This window comes from Carassius carassius, chromosome 21 (assembly GCF_963082965.1).
Source record: "Carassius carassius chromosome 21, fCarCar2.1, whole genome shotgun sequence".
NCBI classification, from domain to species: Eukaryota; Metazoa; Chordata; class Actinopteri; order Cypriniformes; family Cyprinidae; genus Carassius; species Carassius carassius.
In genome coordinates this window covers 22,731,769-22,751,846 of record NC_081775.1, presented here as the reverse complement: position 1 = coordinate 22,751,846, position 20,078 = coordinate 22,731,769, and the positions used below count along the sequence as shown (strand labels likewise).

The window sequence follows — 20,078 nt, the reverse complement described above, 5'->3', positions numbered from 1 at the left end:
GTACTGGCAACAAAGTTCACATTTAAGGTTCATATTTTGTTTAAAAAATTTACATGACATAACAGTGAACAGCTACACATTTGTGATGGGCCTATAGCAAATAAGGAAACCCCATTACCCAGCATCCATGTCATGCGCCTGCGCAGAACTCACTTTCCTGCTAATAGTTGTTGAGGGATGCAATGCTCCATAGCAACATCAGTACCAGCGGAGAAGCGCTGTAGCGGACGACCTGGGATATAAATCCGGAGAATATCCGAAACAGGTGCTGCATGCGGACAGCATGGACGACCAGAAGGTAAGAAGCGACCGACGTTATACAGAAAAATGACAAACGACGCGCTTCTGATGAAAAAGAAAGAGGATGCTGCGTGAAAAGAGATACTAAAATAGGAAATACCGTTAGCTTGTAGCTTTACTTGTGACGTCCTCCGCCCATTGTGTTAGTGGATATGTGTCCTTATAAAGGATAAAGTAACAACTTTGCACCGTTAGGATATGCACGGTATTTATATGCATGGTGTAGGCCTGTTCCTGAATATTTTCTTAAGTTGATCAACAGCCAATGCGAATCACCAGAAACCGCCCCGTTCCTGCACCTTTTAACGCGAAACGAGTAGGTTATTGTTTTTAAATATTCATTACAGGAAACGCTCTGAATGGAGGAAATAACATTTTAGTATAGTCATAGATGAATATCCATAAGCCAGAGCAAATTTTGGCGCAGGAAAACCCCAAACCGGCCTGTATTGTTACAAGCTTCTGGCTGCAGGGAGGCGCCTCGGATATAAAGCCGCTCCTGTGTGCCTCAACATCAGCGACTTGATCCAGTGCAAGTGGGCTGAATGAGAGGAGAATGAAACATGACATGTCTGCTCAACCCTGTATGAATTTCAGTATTATTAGCTCCCTCTCCTTCTAACGTGCTTTACAAGACTGTACTTGACTCCCCACGAAACGCTCAAAACTAGACAAGGACACAATGACGTCGATGGGAAAGTATCATCTGAATGACTTCTAACAAATTGTGTTTAAGATGCACTCAGTCCTTTTTTTTTTGCTAACTAAAATGCATTTATTTTCTTTTGTGAAAATAGCACTTTTGAGAATTATTACAACTATTTTAGTCATATCAGTCTTCTGAATAAATCTTTTTATTCTTCATGAAGAGGGCTGCTCCCTCATTAGCACAGGCATGTTAACCAGGTATCGTGCATTTGATCATTTAATAACTCAACAAACACATTTTATACAGTTCTATTATTAGCTGAGAAAACATGTACAGTAAACAGAGTAATACAGGTTTTACAATTTATTATATATTCTATGTATAATTTTTAAAAGAATAAAACTGTAAAATTAAAGTTGCTCATATGTGATCTTTATATGTGATGAGATTAAAAAAACATGCACAGTAAGCATAGTAATAAGAGCTTTAAAAAGTGTTATTCATTAATTCTGTTTAATATTTATAATCTATATATACTCTCTCTCTCTCTCTCTCTCTCTCTCTCTCTCTCTCTCTCTATATATATATATATATATATATATATATAAATGCATTCATTCACTGTTTCAGGAGTCACTGAGGAAGATTATCACCACGTTGGCTCTGAAGAATGAGGAAATCCAGAATTTCATCTGCTGTCTAAAGCAGAGTCTAGAGAACCTAGAGGTAAACACCAAAGCAGGCCTTCTGCTCTTTTTACTCACGTAACTGTTTGATAGGAAATCTTTTTGTCAGCTCTCAGGTGGTCCAAATATGTTGCAAAGCACAGTATTTGTTCAGACACATTTAACTAAATCAGCAATTTGCAACAGCAATACAGTTTTAAACTGGAGGAGACAATGCAACTTTAACTCTGCATTAATTGTGTTTGCAGGCGAATTCAAACCGAGTGCAGGAGGATATGGAGTCAGAGTTTAGCTCTCTGCATGCCGTCCTGGATGAACTGAAAGAGGGCATGGTCACACGCATCAAGCAGGAAAGAGCCAGTCGTACATATGAGCTACAGGTGAGAGCACCATGAGGATGCCTAGCCATAGTACAACTCAACAAATTCGACCTAAATTAATTAAAATGTTTTATATTTTCTAGCCAGAATGATTAGATATATATCAGTAAAAGGCAGAGTGGTATGGCTTTAGAGCTTATGCATGATTAGATGTGGCAATGTTAAGAGAAGGATAATAAGAAATCCTTTGAGGATTACAGTGTCTCTGTGTGTGTGTGTGTGTGTGTGTGTGTGTGTAATCCAGATTGCATCCTTATACACCTGTACATACAAACAAAGCATTTCACAGCACACATTGCATGATGTACGATTACCTTTCAGAAACTAGTTTGTTTGTTCTGCTTTTTAAAATGTTAGGGTCTGTAAGAGTTTTTAATGCTTTTTCAAAAAGTCTCTTATGCTCACCAAGGGTGCATTCATTTGATCAAAAATATAGTAGAACAGTAATATTGTACAATATAATTACAACTTAAAATAACTCCTTACTATGTTAATATATTTTAAAATGTCATTTATTCCTCTGAAAGCAAAGCTGAATTTTCAGCAGCCATTACTCCAGTCTTCAGTGTCACATGATCTTTTAGAAATCATTCTAATATGAAACATTTCTTATTATTATCAATGTTGACAACAGTTGTGCTGCTTAATATTCTTTGGAAACCATGATACGTTTTTTCAGGATTCTTGGCTGAATAGAAAGTTTTGGAACATTATACATTACTTTACTGTCACTTTTGATCAATTTAATGCATCATTGCTGAATAAAAGCATTCATTCTTTTAAAATTAATAAATAAATACGTCTTTCAGACTCTAGACTTTTAAACAGTAGTGTACATCGCTTGCATGAAAACACATTTTGATTAAATGGCAATTACTAAAACAGGTAGCAAACAAATTGTAGAAAAGTAAACAAATCAAATACAAATGAAGTTAAGGCTCTAGTACCAGGAAAAACAGCATTATGCAAAATACAACAAAGCTACAACAAATTAGCATACTGCTAGAGAAGTTGACAAGACTACCAAAAGTTCATAAGTTGTTATAGTCATTATAGCTGATTACAGTTATGTAAAGCTGCCTAGGCATTTAGTAAATTTCAACCAGATTATGTAATTGTCAAATGATATTATGAATGTTGTGATGGTCTTTTCAGAGTCAGCTGAGCGCATGCACCAAAGCCCTAGAGAGCTCAGAGGAGCTGCTGGAATTAGCCAATCAGACGCTCTGCTCCTCTGAGAATGACAGCTTCACTCAGGTACCGCCCACTTGGAATATTTACAACACTGTTACAACTAAATGACTCTTTTATTTACACTTAAAGGACTCCTATTATGCTCCTTTTTACAAGATATTCTGTAAGTCTCAGGTGTCCGCAGAATGTGTCTGTGAAGTTTCCCCTCCAGATATCACAATCGAGGCGTTGAGGTAGTTCAGAAACAGCGCTTGCTGATTTTACGCACTGAAGGAAGTTAAAAGTGTAAAAAGCATAATAATAGGGCCCCTTTAATGACTGTATTGCATTTCAACCAGTTACCTTTTTTAATACATATCTGAATTAAATTATATTTGTACAGTCGCTTTTATGTTAATAATAAATAATTTTTTGTCTGTTTGTTTACACTCTTTTGGAACTGCTGTTGTTGCTTTCTCTAACAATGTGGCTGATTGTGTCAGATGCTGCTAGGTTTTCCTGCTAACACGTGCTGTTATGACTGATGTATTGTGTTTTGTTGAGACTCAGTGGGACTCAGTTCTCTCGCTCCCTATCTCTCTCTCTCTGTCCCTTCTTCTTTTTCTCTCTCCTCTCTGCTGCAGGCGGCCAAAGAGATAAAGGATAGGTACTGTACAGATGTCCATACTTTAGATCTTTGAGTTCAATGCACAGTGTAGAACATCTTCAAACACTCTTCCCCTTGAAAGTCCATTCATTTTATCATTAACTCATTTTTATCAAAGTTCTAGTGATTTTCATTAGTCCAATTTGGCTCATTTTCATTTCGTCTGACTTCCCAGGTGTGTGCGTGTGTATATGCATGGAGTGGTTTACTGTGCCCTCATTGACGTTTACCTTCATGACATTCCCACATTCCTGTTTTTCAGTCTGTCAGATGAGTTTTATTGTCTTTATAGTAGACTGACTGTAAGTGTTTACTGAGGGTCTGTGTGTCTGCAGTGTGACTATGGCTCCAGCATTTCGCCTGTCTTTGAAAGCAAAGGCCAGTGACAGTATGAATCACATGATGGTGGACTTCACTCAGGAAAGAAATATGCTACAGGCTATCAAATTTCTTCCAGGTCAGTATAAAATCAATAAGGAAATGTCATAAATGGTTTAAGCAAAGCTCAGTTGTTAGATTTCTGCCTGCTTTGCATGTAATTGGTTCTATTGGTATGTTGAGTGGCAATATATCGGATTGTGTAACAGCTTTGACCTCTAAAACAGAAAAAATAGAATATATTCAAAATTCCACATTAATGCTGACGGATTTTCTTGTCAACTGTTCAAATTGGTTTCTGTTGTACTTTTGCATGTTTGTTTTTAACTACACATTGCAGAAGTAATGCCTGTGGCTGGGTCAGAGGATGGTTTTAATGATCAAATTAAATCAGATTACATTTTAAATGAATTAATTAGTAAATTAGAAATTATAATAATTGAATTAAAATTTATATAATAATTTCTAAACATTATTTACCTTAAATAACTATAATCATTTCAGAATTCCCATATATAACCATAGCACAATTTTAAGAAAATCTGATGATAAACAAAAAACAAATGTGTCACGAGTGTACTTAGTAATATATACAATAACTTACTTAATAATATAAAAAAAACAAAAAAAACAGATATACTTAAATGAATGAACATTATTTACATTTTGAATGACAAGAATTTCCAAATTTCCATGTCTCATGTATCGGATTATTGGGACTCATGAAAGTTTTAGGCTTTGGCTGGTATCTCTGAACAAAGGTCTCCGGTATCAGATATATCTGTTCCTCTCACCTTTAGTCCCTGCCACACCAGAAATTCATGTGGCTGAATGCCAGGTGTTTGATAACACAGTCACAGTGGTGTGGACCTTACCTGAACCCGACTCCAAAATCGACCACTACATCCTGGAATATCGGAGAACCAATCATGAAGGTCCTCCTCGGGCTCGAGAAGACTACCCCTGGATGGTGGTGGAAGGGATAAAAGAGACTGAGTACACACTCACGAGTACGTGCTGATGTTTGGTTTGCTTCTGACCTTTTCTTGAGCAGTTTTAAATGAAGTTGTGACCATAATGTCATTTGTTTTTCAGGCCTTCGTTTTGACACGCGTTACATGACCTTTAGAGTGAAGGCATGCAATAAAGCGGTGGCGGGTGAATTCTCAGAGCCGGTTACTCTAGAAACAAATGGTAAATTGTACTTACACACACACACACGGAAGGTAATGAGGCATGAAGTTTTCTTCTCTGCACAGAGAGAAGAGTCTCACAAAAGTTACAAAGCACTATCACTACTAAACTGTCTGTTAAAGCCTGATTTAGAGACCACTGCTGTAGTATGTCTGCCCTTTTGTGAAGTAAAATTTAGAGCTGTCAATTTAATGTTAATCTATGTTAATTTAGTGCAACTCATTCTAAAATAACAGTAATAATATAGATTGAATATTATGCATATTCAATGCATAATATATATTTTTTAAATGTTTATATTTAGATGTGATTAATTGTGATTTAATTTTATTAATTGGCCTATCATGCAATTTCAATAAAAAAAAGGAAATATATAGGGCTGCACAAATAATTAGAATACAGTGAAAATACAATACATAATTACCAAATCGCAAAAGGCTATTATTCAATATAATAAACATAAGCACTACGTGGTTCAAAGTTAAGCATAAGCACTGTTCTTTCACATGCAAGCAGCTACTTATGAATAATAAAATAATAATCGTTCTCTTTTACAGTATAGCAGTACACTTACAATTCAGTATAATCTAAGTTATATTGAACTGAAATTACAATTACTTTTTATTCTTCAGAAAAATAACATTTCAGTCTCCCTCTCATTTGCTTCCAGCATTCGTCTTTAAACTGGACGCGGGTTCAGCCCATCAGAACCTGAAGGTGGAGGATCTCAGCGTGGAATGGGACAGCAGCGGTGGGAAGGTAGCCGTCCAGGACATCCGTAAGGAAAAGAACAGGACCAGCTCTCCTATGCATTCCCCTGCCAGGTCAGAGTCACACCTGCTATTTTAAGACACTTAAAAAAGTGCTGTACACTGACAGGATTGCCACTACACAGCTGTTTCAGTTAAACAAATTTGTTGATTGCTTCTCATAGCTGGCTATGATAGGACAGAAAGCAGATGGCCAGCATGGCCTGTTACTCTTCTGTAACTGGCTAAAACATTTGTATACTAAAAGCAGCCTTTTGCTGAAATGTCTAGCCAGCCTTTAGCCAGATAAATTACTCTGCTTGTCCCATCTTAAATTTCTTTCCTTCCTCAGGACAGCCATGATGTCCCCCAAAAGGGCTCCATCTGCTAGAGTGGGCAGAGACCGCTTCACAGCAGAGTCCTACACTGTCTTAGGTGAGTCAACACAAACATGACTGCAATCAGCTACAAAACACACTACGGAACCATCAGCTTTGAGAGTGTTTATTCAAAAACTCCCCAAATTCTCTCCAATGTCCAGGAGACACCATGATCGATGCAGGGCAGCATTACTGGGAGGTACGGTATGATAAGGAGAGTAAGGTGTTTGCAGCAGGAGTCGCTTTGCGGTCTCTAGGTCGCTTTGATCAGCTGGGGAAGAGTAACGCTTCCTGGTGCATCCACCTTAACAACTGGCTTCAGCAGAGCCTCACAGCCAAGCACAATAATAAAGCCAGAACACTGGACTGCCCCATTCCCGACCGCATCGGCATTTACTGCAACTACGAAGAAGGTGAGTTAAACTATAAATATGACAAAATGAGTAAAATAGTGCCACAGTTAATGCTGAAGCTAACTTGTTAGTTGTGCTAAAAGCAAATGGATGATGTTGCCTGTGTGAGAACCGGCTGATTGCAGCAGTCACAGATTGTATATTTTATATAGTGGTTGACAGATATGACTTTTTTATTTTTGGTAGTTGTTTGGATTTGTTTTTCTGTTTTTTTGTCAGACGTTTTATTTTGACAATATCAGGACTTTTGTGCAAACAAATAGTCACTATTTTTTTCTATTTGTAAAAAATGCTTAAATCTGATTATAGAATCACTTCGTTTCTCTATAGAGTATAAATATGTATATTTTATTTATCAGGTTTTTAATATTCTTTTATTCTCACTTTTTTTTTATTTAGTGAATAATATATAAAATAAACATAAGTTTAATTGCAGCATGTGTCATTTGTGTCTTTAAATGAACTTAAGAATGAACATATAGAATGATATTGTATATCTTTACATACAATATGCAACACTTGTTTTTCCTCTCCCTTTTCAGGCATATTGTCTTTTTACAACTCCAGAACCAAAACTCTCATTCATACATTCAGAACCAAGTTCCAGCAGCCTATTATACCAGCCTTTATGGTAAGATATAATACAGCTTACTTTGTATTTAACATTAAATCACACATAAATTAGGGATATTTTGAACATTCAAAAGCATCTAGATGGAGTGCAATGGAATAGAACAGAATATAGGTCTATTTTTAACTCAAGTTGACGCCATTATTAAAATACACATTTAACAAGATGCTGCTGCTGCTGCAAAAAAAAAAACATGTTTGTCTGGATATGTGCTAGTAGGATATGTGTGTGAGAGCAGTGCTTCAAATGAAGCTCAACTTCGAACTAACTTACTAAAAAAAAAAATGTACAAGAAAATGTATTTATTACATTTATTCATTTACTTACACGGTAAGTTTCAAGCCTAAACTAGACTAACACACAATCTACCTTACTGATCCATAAGTTGTGCTGATTAGGTGATAGATGTCAGAACTTTTATTTTACTTTTATTACTGTTAATAAAATATATTTAGCTTTTTTGTAGGTCAAAACCTGAAAACCTTTTTTGGCTAGAAGCCTAAAATAAGTTTTATGGTTACCACAAGCTTGCTATATTTTCCTGTTTTATTCTACAACAAAATGCATCAGTAGTACCTAACACACACACAATTTCACCCAATCTCATGTTAATCTTGAGTACCTATAGAGTGGTATTGCATCCTTCATATCTCCAAAGAGTCTTTTCATATTTCTAAAATAAAGATAGCAGGTATATGATTCATATTTATCAGGGGTGGCGAATGTCGGTCCTGGAGAGCCGCAGCCCTGCAGAGTTTTGCTTCAACCCTAATCAAACACACCTGAACAAGCTAATTAAGGTCTGAACGGCTACTTGGAAGCTACAGGTAGAAGAATCAGAATCAGAATAAGCTTTATTGCCAGGTATGTTTACACATATGAGGAATTTGTTTTCGTGACAGACGCTCCGCAGTGCAACAGAATGACAGTGACAGAACAAAAAACACATAATAAAAGAATTTTAAAAAAATACAAATAAGTAGGTAAGGAATGACAATATACAAATTGACATTTGTATGACAGGTATATTACAAAAAGCATTTATGTATGTACAGGTATATTATGTGCAAAATGTAAGTGTACACTAAGTATGTGTGTAAGATAAATAAGTGTATGTGTATATAAATATAAATAGTGTAGTGTGTTCCACAGTTATTATCAAGTGTTCATTAGATGGATTGCCTGAGGGAAGAAACTGTTCCTGTGTCTGGTCATTCTGGTGCTCAGTGCTCTGTAGGTGAGATTTAATTAGGGTTGGAGTTTAGTTTGCCACCCCTGATATATATGAACAGCCGAGCTCCTGGAGGGGCACTCAGATAAAATGTTGTTTAAATAAAGAAGGCGGTGATGTTGAAACTCTCTTTGACCCCCTGTAGGTGTGGAATGGGAGTTTCTCGGTGCAGACGGGCCTCCAGGTACCCAGCATTGTGCTGAGCGGTCAGAAGCGGAACAGTAATACAAGCAGCTCTAATGCCAGCCTTACTTAAATCACACGTCACTCTAGAACCGCTACACGTACGCACAGGTTTGGAGAACACTTGGCAACCCTTACACAAGCCTGGAGGCTCTTCCTATCATCAGTATGTCTTGCCAGCCCAAGGGAAGAGCTATTCTAGATTGCTTTCCTCATTCCTTTTAGCTTACTGATCTGGATCCTGTGCCTTTCATTCCTGAATTCAGACATAATGGGGTATTACTTATTTCAACATGCAAAGAGCTTTAATAGCATTGAGTTCATGTGTATTTCACTAGGGCCAAATGTGGGAATGCTGTTTTTTTATATTTAGCATTAGTTCATTAAAGTCACAGTATTTGAGCCACATTAAAACAATTATTTCAATGCAACAGCAGCATGTTGGTGTTATTGTTTGAAATCTCAGACGAAACTATTATATTTACACACAGAATGTCTTTAATTCTGCTACAGTAGCTGCTTCAGTATACTTTTTAAACTTATACTTAGTATCAGAGTAGCACAATGATCTTCAGCTAAATCATAGAAGTCAAATGCCTTTTATAGAATGTATTAATACAGTAGTTCCAGCATCTGAGGAGGAAGGAGGCAGGTTTAACAAACCATTTGATTGTGTTGCGCACGATTAATGAAGTGTCTGTGTGTGTGTCCATGTTCATGATCTGTCACCCAGAAAGGTACTTTTCAGTGTTCTTGATGCAAATATTTACCAAACTTGACTTTTTTTTGTACACCTGCTGCAATTACATATTACAGATGACAGAAGACATTCATTTTTCTGCCACATTGCCGTTCTCTGAAAAGGATAATTTACCAAAAAATTTAAATTCTGTCATCTTATCTGTTTTTCCAAAACTTTTAGTTTAGGTGGAATGGAAAAAAACGAGAATAATGCTGGAGCTTTCAAGTTTAATAAAAGACATATAAGCATGTGAATTGTCATAAAAGTACTCCCTATATTCCAAAGTTTCTGAAGTCATTTGGTAGTTTTCTGTAAGAAACTGCAGTTTAGGTCAATAGTAATTAATAATCTTGAATCTTGAAAATTGGAACTCGGAACCAAATCAATCTGATTCATGGCTGAATTGGATTGATTCGTTGAAAAGAGTTGACTCTAAAGAATGATTTATTCAAAGTTAATACATTGCTACTACTTACATTAAGAGAGTAAGAAAGATAAAAATACCATTCAGACTCTTTATCCCACAAAGCAATTAAATACCTTCAAAAGATAGCAAAGATGGACTGTTTTATGCTGCTTTTGAATTCGTTTTAAAACTTGAAAGCTCCACATGCTACTTGCTTTGGAAAAGAAAGTCATACAGTTTTAGATCAACATGAGTATGTGTAATTAATGACAGAATTTTTATTGTCGTCTAATCTAATATAATCCGCAATGCTTTTAGTCAAATACCTGGACATTTTAAACATTATACTGTCTGAAACGGAAGTCAACCTGTAAAATCATGTTACACTACCAGTTACGTCAATAAAACAAATGCCAAACATACTTATTGTCTTGTACTGTACATTCACACAAGAAAGAAAGCATGACACATTTTTCCATGATCGTCATATTGGTCTCAAATTTTATAGTATAAAACATGTTTTAACAGGAACAGAAAACAACATATGTTTGATCTGTTTCTCTATCTGGAGAAAGAAGACCTGCAACTTCCCCACATAGCAAATTCAACAACCATTTGTCATTGTTATCGCAAGCCTGATATTTATATGATCAGAGACAGAGAAAAGAGACGTAGACCAGCTATCTGACACAAAAGAATTCAAAACAAAACATTTATATATGACTTTTCATCTGAATAACCTGTCATAAATCAACAGAACATCAATAAGATGTACTACACAAACAACAGTAGTGATTTACAGTCAGCAGCTACACAATGCGACACATGATGATCAATATGTTACTCTAATAAATGTTTGCGATAACTAATACATCATAATGCTGAAAGGATCAATAAAGAACATTTGATACAAGGGCCTATTTGTTGATCCGATTGGACAGCAGTGGGCAAATATCTCAGATACAGTGTTCAGGTGAGTGAAGCTGTATATCCATATATCTGCTGGTCTAGATTAATACTAAGGAATTATTCCTTGTTCCACAATGAAACCATTATTATTGAGATTACATTTATTCCTGGTTTCGTCTCCTGTTAAGAACCTCTTGGAGCTCATCTGTTAAGCACAAAACCACAGCGAGTTAAGGATTTGTAGAAAAAAATGCAGATATGAAAAGATTTCGAGTGAAACAGTGGCACAAAACAAGAAAATTGTACTTACTCAAGTCAACAAGTTGTCGAGACTTGGGAATATTCTTAGGCATGCCTGACAAACTGTTGCTTCGGGAAGTTGGTTTAGAGTAGCCGGGAGGTACCAAAGCTTTCCTTTCAATGTCTACATTAAAACAGAAAACATTAAGATGCCTTTTAATTAAGATGCTTTTCATTGATATTGTTATTAACAAGAGATCTGAAAAACAACATTAGGGAAGTGATCGCAGCACTGGGACAGTTATTTGGACTAAGTGTGTAGTAATAATATCAAAGGGATGTCAAACTTGCTCTGACTAAAGGTATGAATCTGTTCATCATGGGAACAGCCTCACCCAAACAATCCCTGATCTCAAGATATCAGTGTTTCAGTCCAGACAACAATCAAACTGAACTCACCTGAACTGCTGTTCAGATCATGAGTCATTGAATTCTGATGCGGTAAATGTCGCCCTGCTAAAACAAAATATCACCATCAGGATGATCCAGTAATAAACAATATTTTCATTGCATTTATTACCCTTTTAATATTAATATCAAACCAGACATAACAATTAACTGTCCGGTGTCCTGACCTTACTGTAAAGTGTTAACAGAAAATAACAAATTACACAGTATCTGTGTAATTTTGATACAATGGGATTGATACAATTCTTTCACTCAGGCTGCATTTATTTAATAAAAACACCAGTGCTATTAGGAAACTACTCTTAAATACTGTTACAATTTTAAATAAAGTGTTTTCTATTTTCATGCATTTAAAATGTATTCCCTGTGATTGCAAAGCTGAATTTCCTGCATGATTGCTCTAGTCTTCAGTGTCAAATGATCCTTCAGAAATCACTCTAATATTCAGATTTGGTGGTCAAGAAACATTATTATTATCTGTGTTGTTAGAACGTGTTTAATATTTTTTTGGAAATGTGTGTGTGTGTGTGTATTCTTCAATAAATATAAAGTTCAAAAGAACAGCAAATATTTGAAACAGAAATATTTTACAGCATTATAAATGTCCTTGCTGTCCAAATTTCTGAGCGATTTAATGTTTCTAATGTGTGAATAAAAGTATAAATAAAATTCTATTTAAAAAAAACTTACCAATCCTAAACTTTTAAATGGAAGTGCACATTGTGCTTTGTATATATTATTATTTATTTAATTAGAAATATAGGAGATTATCTGTTGGTGTTACCTGAAAGACGTGGCAGGACAGGAGGTGGAGGACATGCTGCTTGATCCACCTCATACTCTCCAGCATCTGCAAAACACAAACATACAGTAATCAAGGATTCAACAACACGCATTAGAAACACAATTTAACACAACCAAAGTAAATCATCTGCAAAATATTAAAAGAACTCTCAATTTACAGATATTCTAAAGGACTCACCTGAGACATTGATGTAGGTGCTTTCCTGTGTGTTTAGGACTGAACATGCAAATCAAAAGAGTTACACTACATTTCATGTCTTCTAAGTGTAGAGCTGTCAGCTTAAGTTACACAATCATTAAACTCAATACAATATGTTTATAATTGATAAGTTCATTATATGTATTTGTACTTGAAGATGATTTAAAGATGTGTTACCTGGTTTTGGGGGTGGCACTGGAGGAGTAGGTGAAGGGACTTTGGGACATTGAACAATTACCTCATCATTCTCATTATCAATCACAGCCAATGCTAAAAAAGAACAGGAAGAGTATAAATCAGATCTATTAAACTGGCCCACATGATGTTGTCAACTGCTTCTCTTGCACTGAAATAATAAAAAAGAATTGTATTTAGGTTATATTCTATTACTATTACTTGCTGTAACTCTCTAATGTGTGGCATGACTTGTAGAGAATGTGTGTCTCAATTGTCTAACTATAAAAAAATGCAAACAACACCAGCATTCATTAAATTGAAAAAAGAGAGAAACAAAACCACTAGTTTAAACAATAATGTAATGAATATTAGATCACGCTATCAGACATACTGCTTCTCAACCGACATGTTTATTATGCAAAAGAGACCACATTCATAATGCAAAAAAAGCAGTTTCAGATGTGCCATCAGTCTAATTTACTTCTAAGAGCAGAGCTGTCAGTTTAAATGAAAGTCAATAAGTCAATACAATATGTTCAAAATTTGATATAAGTTCATTAACAGTATGTATTTGGGCATTAAGATCATTACCTGGTTTTTGGGGTGGCACTGGAGGAGTAGGTGAAGGGACTTTGGGACAATGCAGACTTCTCTCGCCATTCTCATTATCAGTCTCAACAAATGCTGAGAGGAATGAATAAAAAAATAGTATAAATTAGGCCTATAAATCCTATATTGAACTATATAAACATACTTTATATATTCATTATTATTTGCTGCAAAACTCTGTGGGGAATACAAACAAACAATACAAGCATTCATTAAGTCAGAAAAAGAGAGAACCAAAACTACGAGTTTCGTCTAGAATGGAATGACAAGTATTATTACACTGAACAAACTAGTTCTCAACCAGCGTGCTTATGCAAACCATATTCATAATGAAAGAGCACTGTTTCAGCTCTGGCAATTTTACAAGCACTTTTTGAATTTATTTTGTAAATGATTTTCTCAAATAGTCTGTTTCTCTCAATGAATGCTTAAAATATTTGTTTTATGGAGTGAAAAACTAGGAAAAATGACTTAGTAAGCAAACATTTATTACAAAAAAAGTTTTGTGAAATGTATTTTTACATGTTCAAACTGCTTTCAAAGAAAAAAAAAGTCAGCCAACTGGAAACTTGTGTTAAGATTTGTAAATAATTTGAAGTAAAACTGAGATCAACTGGGAAGTGTGTAAATCATTCTTTTAGAGGTTTCTACAAATTTCTATAATGGGGTGGCATATTTTTTGTAACCTACATGTCATTCATAATGTTCATAATGTCATTTGTAACATGTTCTAGAATCTAGATGTATGATTCATACCGACAAGTATGTCAGTCTGGCTGACAAACAAGTTTTTTTCCCTAATAACTTTCCAAAAAAAAAAAACACTCCTGAAATAGTCTCTTACTTATATTTTTCTCATAGTGTTCCTCCATCAGAAGAGGCACCAAAACCCCATTGGTCTTCTCCAGCAGGCAGTTAATGACATCATGCAGGGTCTCACATGTGATCTGTGTGTTTATGAACATGGTGTGTGAACACACTCACATTGTCTGATACGTCAATGCACATACCAGAGTAAATGATTTGATTGTGGTGATAAGCTAAAAGTGTGTGTTTGCTCACTGGAGAAGCATTTACCACTAAATACACAAAAACACACATAACCTGGAATATGCAAAAACTACAGACGCCATTGAATGCCAGATCAAAACCTTAAAACTCTAGGGTGCAGTTTTATGATAAAAGTCAAGCGCTAAAGGTTCAAACCACAAATTATCTCAAGTATATAAAGCCCTGTGGTAACTTCCAAGAACACATCAGTTGTACTGATCCACTGCGTCTGATTCCCAACACTGACCCATAAAACTTTTCTTATCAGAACTTCCTCTTCGCTTTTAGAGCAATCACAATTTAAGAGACTGTACAAAGTGTCTTTCGCAAGAGCTCAGAGTTCACACAAAATTACACGTTTGCAGATGGTTAAATACATTGCTTGGTGTTCAGAGAGTCAAGTTTTTATCAGGTATATTGTGAAAGTAATCTATTATTTACTAGAGGCTTTGAATCTAAAGTCATTTGAAAATGAAAGAACATAAACTATTACTTACAGGAGTCTCAAGGGCAATGGCGAAACCTCCTTCGTGCCTCCGAGACACACGGTAATGTCTGAATACTGGTCTGAAGAGCACATGATTCATTCTTAACTAATACAGCTATATTCAGTTTTATTAAAGCAGAACTTGGCAGAACATGCCGACTATTGTATAACATGCTTTATTCAAAGGATCAAGGTCTAGGGTTCAAGACTGTTCAATCAGCAATTCAGATGATCAAGATAAACTACATTAAATGAAGTTCTCTAAGGCCATCCAGCAATCTCCGTATGTCCAGCATTCAATATTGTGCTCTACTGATCACAGATGAGAGTGTGTTTTTACCCGTTAATATCTTGGCGCGTAGTGAGAGCAAACGATGTCCCATCATGACCCGGCCGCAGCAGTAGGCTTCCCCGATTAGCGTTCCTTTCCAATAGGTATTCAGCTTCGACACGGGTGACATTATGATAACACCTGCACAAAGCATTATCGTATTATTACATAACAGGCATGGTTATTTTAATTCACTTCACATCACCTTTAACATTTGATGTCATGTTATCAATTATAAAGCAAGTGGTTTTAACTTACGAAGGCATGTCTGACTGTACAGTAACATAATTGTCAGAACACGAGGGTGGCGGCACAGATGAAAGAATCCGCTGCCTTATTTTCTCTTTCTCTATTATTTCCTTCATCATGTGAATCTGGCCAGGCAGCAGGTTCAGAGAACTTGGCACAGATAGCTGAAGGACAGAAACCGTGAGAATTATTATTTTGCATTTATATAATTTTGGTATGACATAGGACTGTTTCCCATGGTACATGCTGACAAAACAATAAGTCATATAGAAGTATTGATAGTTCATCATAGGAATGAACACAAGTAAAAAACAAAACACAAACTCTGGTTTAGTCTCTTTGGTTTATCAGTAATCACAGCACAACTGCCTTTACACATGAATAAAACTTAAGCCATAAAAAAGGCACAGTCAGTGTGCCTCATCTGAACAAACACTGATAAAATTCTGCAGTCTTATTTGATAACGAGTCATTTAATATTTATGGAGTAAATGCCTATGAGAATACATCCTCTAAATAATCGTACCTTCATATTTCTAGTGATGTCTTTAGAATTTCACTTTAGCAAAGTGGGTTTACTTGGCAAATAGACCTTCATAAAAATCTAAATATATCAATAATATTTAAAATCCTAAACCGTTCTGTTACATGAAAAACTGGAGGGGAAAATACCAAATTTTCACTCATTTTTAAACAAATTTTAGACCTCATTATACACTTCAGGTGTTTTTCAGAAGCACAACTAACCTTTGAAACTGAGAGCATGAAGCCTTTCCACAGTTCTCGAGCCTCAAGGCTGGGGGCCTGAGAAAACAGAGGAAAATGCATCATGGGTAACTGTGTGTATTATCAGATTTCAATAACTCTGGGTTAAACAGCTGTAAGTGTATTGCAGTGAAATCATTTTTTACAGTTAGTTTTACATAATAGGATCAGAGATGGGAGAAGTCCTTACAATCATTTTGATGTCTTCATTTTTCATGTGCAGTGTGAATCTAGCAGCGTCCAGGTTTCGGTCCCGACAGCAGTCATCTGATACAGAGACGAGATCAGAGAGCTCCAGCTTCTCTATATACTGTATTCACAAACACAAGTAAACAGCTGATGCATTAATAATCTGTATATAGACAAACATAAACAGTACAGAATCTAACAGCTTTCAGGCCTGCAAGCTTGCATTTGAATACATTTACATGTTAGAAATACACACACAAACTGAAATTATTTTCTAACAGCTACATAGTAAAATTAAATTGGAAAGGCAGCTTGTAAATATCACTTACAACACTGTCTTTGTTGTTATTGTAGAAAAAGAGTGAACTGCCACATAAACTGGTCCAGAGTTTACGACCCATCTGTGCAAAGAAAAATAAATGTTTACTTTAAATAAATACATTTTCTGAAAATAATAATAATGAACAACTACTGAAAAACATTTATTATTAATTTTACAGTATCACATTTCTATTTCCAGGTTTAAATTCCATATTGTGATTTAGTGTTTTCACAAACTGCATAGGCTATATATTTTTTTAATAATTACATGCAATAAAGAATTCAATGGAAATGTATTTTCTTTATAACAATAACCTGAAAAACAAGACTTGACCCAAAAGGCATGTAGTGCTGTGTTCGATACATCGATACGACGATATATCGTCACAGATATTCGACGATATGAGTATCGATAGGGCTATAGCTGGCCCTGTATCGATATTTTGGCACGTGTGCAGCAGTGGACCTCGCTTAATTTTTGAGTACAATAACAAAGTTTTAAATTGAGTAGAAAAGTGCTAGGTTTCTAAGTTGTGGCTTGAATTCCTTTAGAAACAATGATGTTACCAGCTCCTTGTTGAGAATAATAATATATCTCTTGAGCAAGTAAGCTGTTTAGTTGATAAAATTGCGGAGCAGCGCTAAAAATTTGTTCCTGAATGTCTGAGTGCGACCGCAGCGTGATCAGAGTGACTGAGCGAGCGCGTTAGATACAGTGCAGACAGCCCATAAGTTTAGAACTCTTCTCATTTTTATTTTTAAACATAGAGAGGGTGTTAACTTTTGTAATGATAACCTACCAGCAATGTAAATATCTTTTTTTGATTTATTAGAATTTGTGGCCTACATTAAAATAAAAAATTATTAGGAAGAGTTCATTATTATTTATTTTAGGCTTAAAAAGTAGTAAGCAAGCAATCAGAATAATGTACCTGGTGGGGAGTGCCCAATGCAGACATGACACATATGCCATTACCTATATTGTACTGTACAAAAAAATGGAGGCCTTTCATAATGCAGAGGTCAACTGCCTATATATGCCTTATAAATCTTATTAGTTATGATCCTAAACTATCAGGAATGTGTATGGTCAAATTAAAGCATACGTCACAATGCAAAATATTGCAATGAACAAAATAAAAGCACAAATGTTCACAAATGAGTTAGTGGTGATAATCTCTACCAGCTGGATGTAAACTAAGAACTGATACATAAAATGAAAGAAAATCTTAACTAAAACATCTTCAATAAATGCAAATATTTTATCTGTTGTGTTGGATCTGCACGCAAATATGCCACCAGACCTGTTTTTTGTTGACATTTTCACATTTGTAGGAAGAGTTTCCATGTTGCGACAGACTAAGACTTGCGTAACACTGCTTTGATGGCCGCAGGAATCATCGGTTTCCTACAGGACCACTGGTCACACCTTTATTGTCTTTATTTACTTGCATTGAAATGTAAAGCATTTCACAGAACATGATGTGTTACTGTTCAAAATGCACATTTCCTACAAAGGGCAGGGTTAGCATTATGGGTAAAAAAAACAAAAAAAACAATGTGTGTCATTGCAATTTAGTACAACAGAAAACTATAGATATAGTCAACATATACTTTGGATTAATACATACATTGAAATAAGTTTCAATATTTAAGAAGTTAAAGACACCAAATATTATTTGTTGAAGATTAACCATGAATGAATTCAAATGACTGTTGTTAGTGCTATTTAGAGAGGGATAATCATATACAGAAAAACTGTAATGATGATTTAAAGTGTACAGTAACACAAGTAATGTTTACAGCCCATGTTTATGATAAGAAGATGGTTCACACTGCTAAACTCTAACTGAAACACAGTAAATTACACTAGAGCTAATAATTTTTATGCAAACCAGTGAATTTTTTATTTCAATTTTTGAAAAAATTAGTTACACAAATTGATTAAATTTAAGCCTCCGATCATGTATCGTTTCGTAAGGAAAGGATTTTTACTTTTTGAACTTGTATAATAACCCAAACCATTTAAACATATGAAGAAGATACAGAAACAGGTGTAGAAGAAAATAACCCTTCTTAAACCCTAAACTGAATCCAGGTTGTTGGGGTACACCTTTTAGATAATCCAGCTGGAATACCTATTTAGGATGGTTTTGAGCTATTTTCCCTCATGGACACAATGTCATCGTGCGTCTAGTCTACATAAACACACTGACTCACCTTGTCCTTGATTGTTTTTTTTTCCAGAAAGCCTTCGTAATAGCATGATGGCAGTTGAGATCTCACTCGTCTATAGCGATTTGGCGCTGCCATAAATTACACTCCCGTCAACAGCAAACTTCGTATAAAACCTTTCAAGAGTTTGAAAGAATTCGCTTAAATGTCCACCTGCGCGTTTAATGCACTTTGCCTACATAATAGCCTACATAATAGAGTACACGTGCTAAAGCTTTATATATAGGCCTATATATATATAAAAAGTTAGTGATGAAGAGAAAGCTTGTGGACTAGAGGTAACACGACCGTCGTCAAATGCCTATCTGAAGAGGTCTACGTGTTGTCATTCTACTCCCCCACACCTTACCTGTATACAAGTGAGTCAGGTGCGCTCGAGGGTTGGCGGGAGGCACGAAAGTCCCGCCTTTTGTGAGGAACCGTAAAGCTCATAGCCATAGGCGGAGGGTAGACCAACTCCAGGTAAGACTAAAAGCAGCCAAATCTATTAGCTAAATCTATCTAGTATTTTAGGCAAGACCAGACATGGGTGTAATAGGCTGCTAAAATGTTTAATAGGACCTAATTTGTATTTAACGTGATTACGGATTAATAAAAACACTAGAAATTAGTAATTATAAAACGTTTCCTTTCGAAGGTTATTCAAACAGCAAATAAATTATACAGAAAGTAGCCTAACATTATCACTAACTTTAATCTATCGCGAGTTTAATCTCTCTCTCTCTCTCTCTCTCGCTCTCTCTCTAATCACTTCAGATGTTTAGCTAAACTGTGAAATGAATCTTTAAGCCTTTAAGATTTAAGCACATTGTATGAGGTGCCCCTAGGGACATTATTCAGAATTACCATGCATATACATGTACTTTTCCTCTCACATACACAT

General features: G+C 35.5%; 2 protein-coding genes across 3 annotated transcripts; one reads left to right on the top strand and one right to left on the bottom strand.

Moving 5' to 3' along the window:
- Positions 1 to 95: 95 nt before the first annotated feature.
- fsd1 (fibronectin type III and SPRY domain containing 1) lies at positions 96 to 10,233 on the top strand. The gene is made up of 13 exons (XM_059503856.1): positions 96 to 298; positions 1,580 to 1,675; positions 1,884 to 2,015; positions 3,171 to 3,272; positions 3,833 to 3,855; positions 4,191 to 4,312; positions 5,034 to 5,243; positions 5,329 to 5,427; positions 6,098 to 6,251; positions 6,529 to 6,611; positions 6,718 to 6,969; positions 7,512 to 7,600; positions 8,977 to 10,233. The coding sequence occupies exons 1-13, from the start codon at positions 284 to 286 to the stop codon at positions 9,085 to 9,087; spliced, it is 1,488 nt and encodes a 495-aa protein (XP_059359839.1). The 5' UTR covers positions 96 to 283; the 3' UTR covers positions 9,088 to 10,233.
- A 399-nt stretch (positions 10,234 to 10,632) lies between these two features.
- On the bottom strand, positions 10,633 to 19,585 carry stap2b (signal transducing adaptor family member 2b). Of its 2 annotated transcripts, XM_059503854.1 has the most exons (16): positions 19,546 to 19,585; positions 19,181 to 19,285; positions 16,969 to 17,040; positions 16,641 to 16,760; positions 16,433 to 16,489; positions 15,695 to 15,849; positions 15,446 to 15,577; positions 15,116 to 15,185; positions 14,413 to 14,515; positions 13,551 to 13,643; positions 12,960 to 13,052; positions 12,762 to 12,800; positions 12,564 to 12,629; positions 11,771 to 11,827; positions 11,382 to 11,495; positions 10,633 to 11,276 (listed from the first exon to the last, which is right to left on the bottom strand). In XM_059503854.1, the coding sequence occupies exons 2-16, from the start codon at positions 19,271 to 19,273 to the stop codon at positions 11,233 to 11,235; spliced, it is 1,308 nt and encodes a 435-aa protein (XP_059359837.1). In that variant the 5' UTR covers positions 19,274 to 19,285; positions 19,546 to 19,585; the 3' UTR covers positions 10,633 to 11,232. The 2 variants fall into 2 exon arrangements, with proteins under 2 accessions (XP_059359837.1, XP_059359838.1); XM_059503855.1 differs by lacking the exon at positions 19,546 to 19,585 and having other exon boundaries at positions 11,771 to 11,824; positions 19,181 to 19,535.
- Between the last annotated feature and the right edge of the window lie 493 nt (positions 19,586 to 20,078).

What these genes read in the sequence shown, in the direction of transcription:
- fsd1 (XM_059503856.1), top strand. An exon ending in AGAATGACAGCTTCACTCAG is followed by an intron (nt 3,273 to 3,832) that starts GTACCGCCCACT and finishes TCTCTGCTGCAG; the next exon opens with GCGGCCAAAGAGATAAAGGA. An exon ending in CTATTATACCAGCCTTTATG is followed by an intron (nt 7,601 to 8,976) that starts GTAAGATATAAT and finishes GACCCCCTGTAG; the next exon opens with GTGTGGAATGGGAGTTTCTC.
- stap2b (XM_059503854.1), bottom strand. Translation starts at nt 19,273, where the DNA reads ATGGCAGCGCCAAATCGCTATAGACGAGTGAGATCTCAACTGCCATCA. An exon ending in ACGCGCCAAGATATTAACGG is followed by an intron (nt 15,186 to 15,445) that starts GTAAAAACACAC and finishes TGTGCTCTTCAG; the next exon opens with ACCAGTATTCAGACATTACC. An exon ending in CACCTACATCAATGTCTCAG is followed by an intron (nt 12,630 to 12,761) that starts GTGAGTCCTTTA and finishes TGTGTTTTGCAG; the next exon opens with ATGCTGGAGAGTATGAGGTG.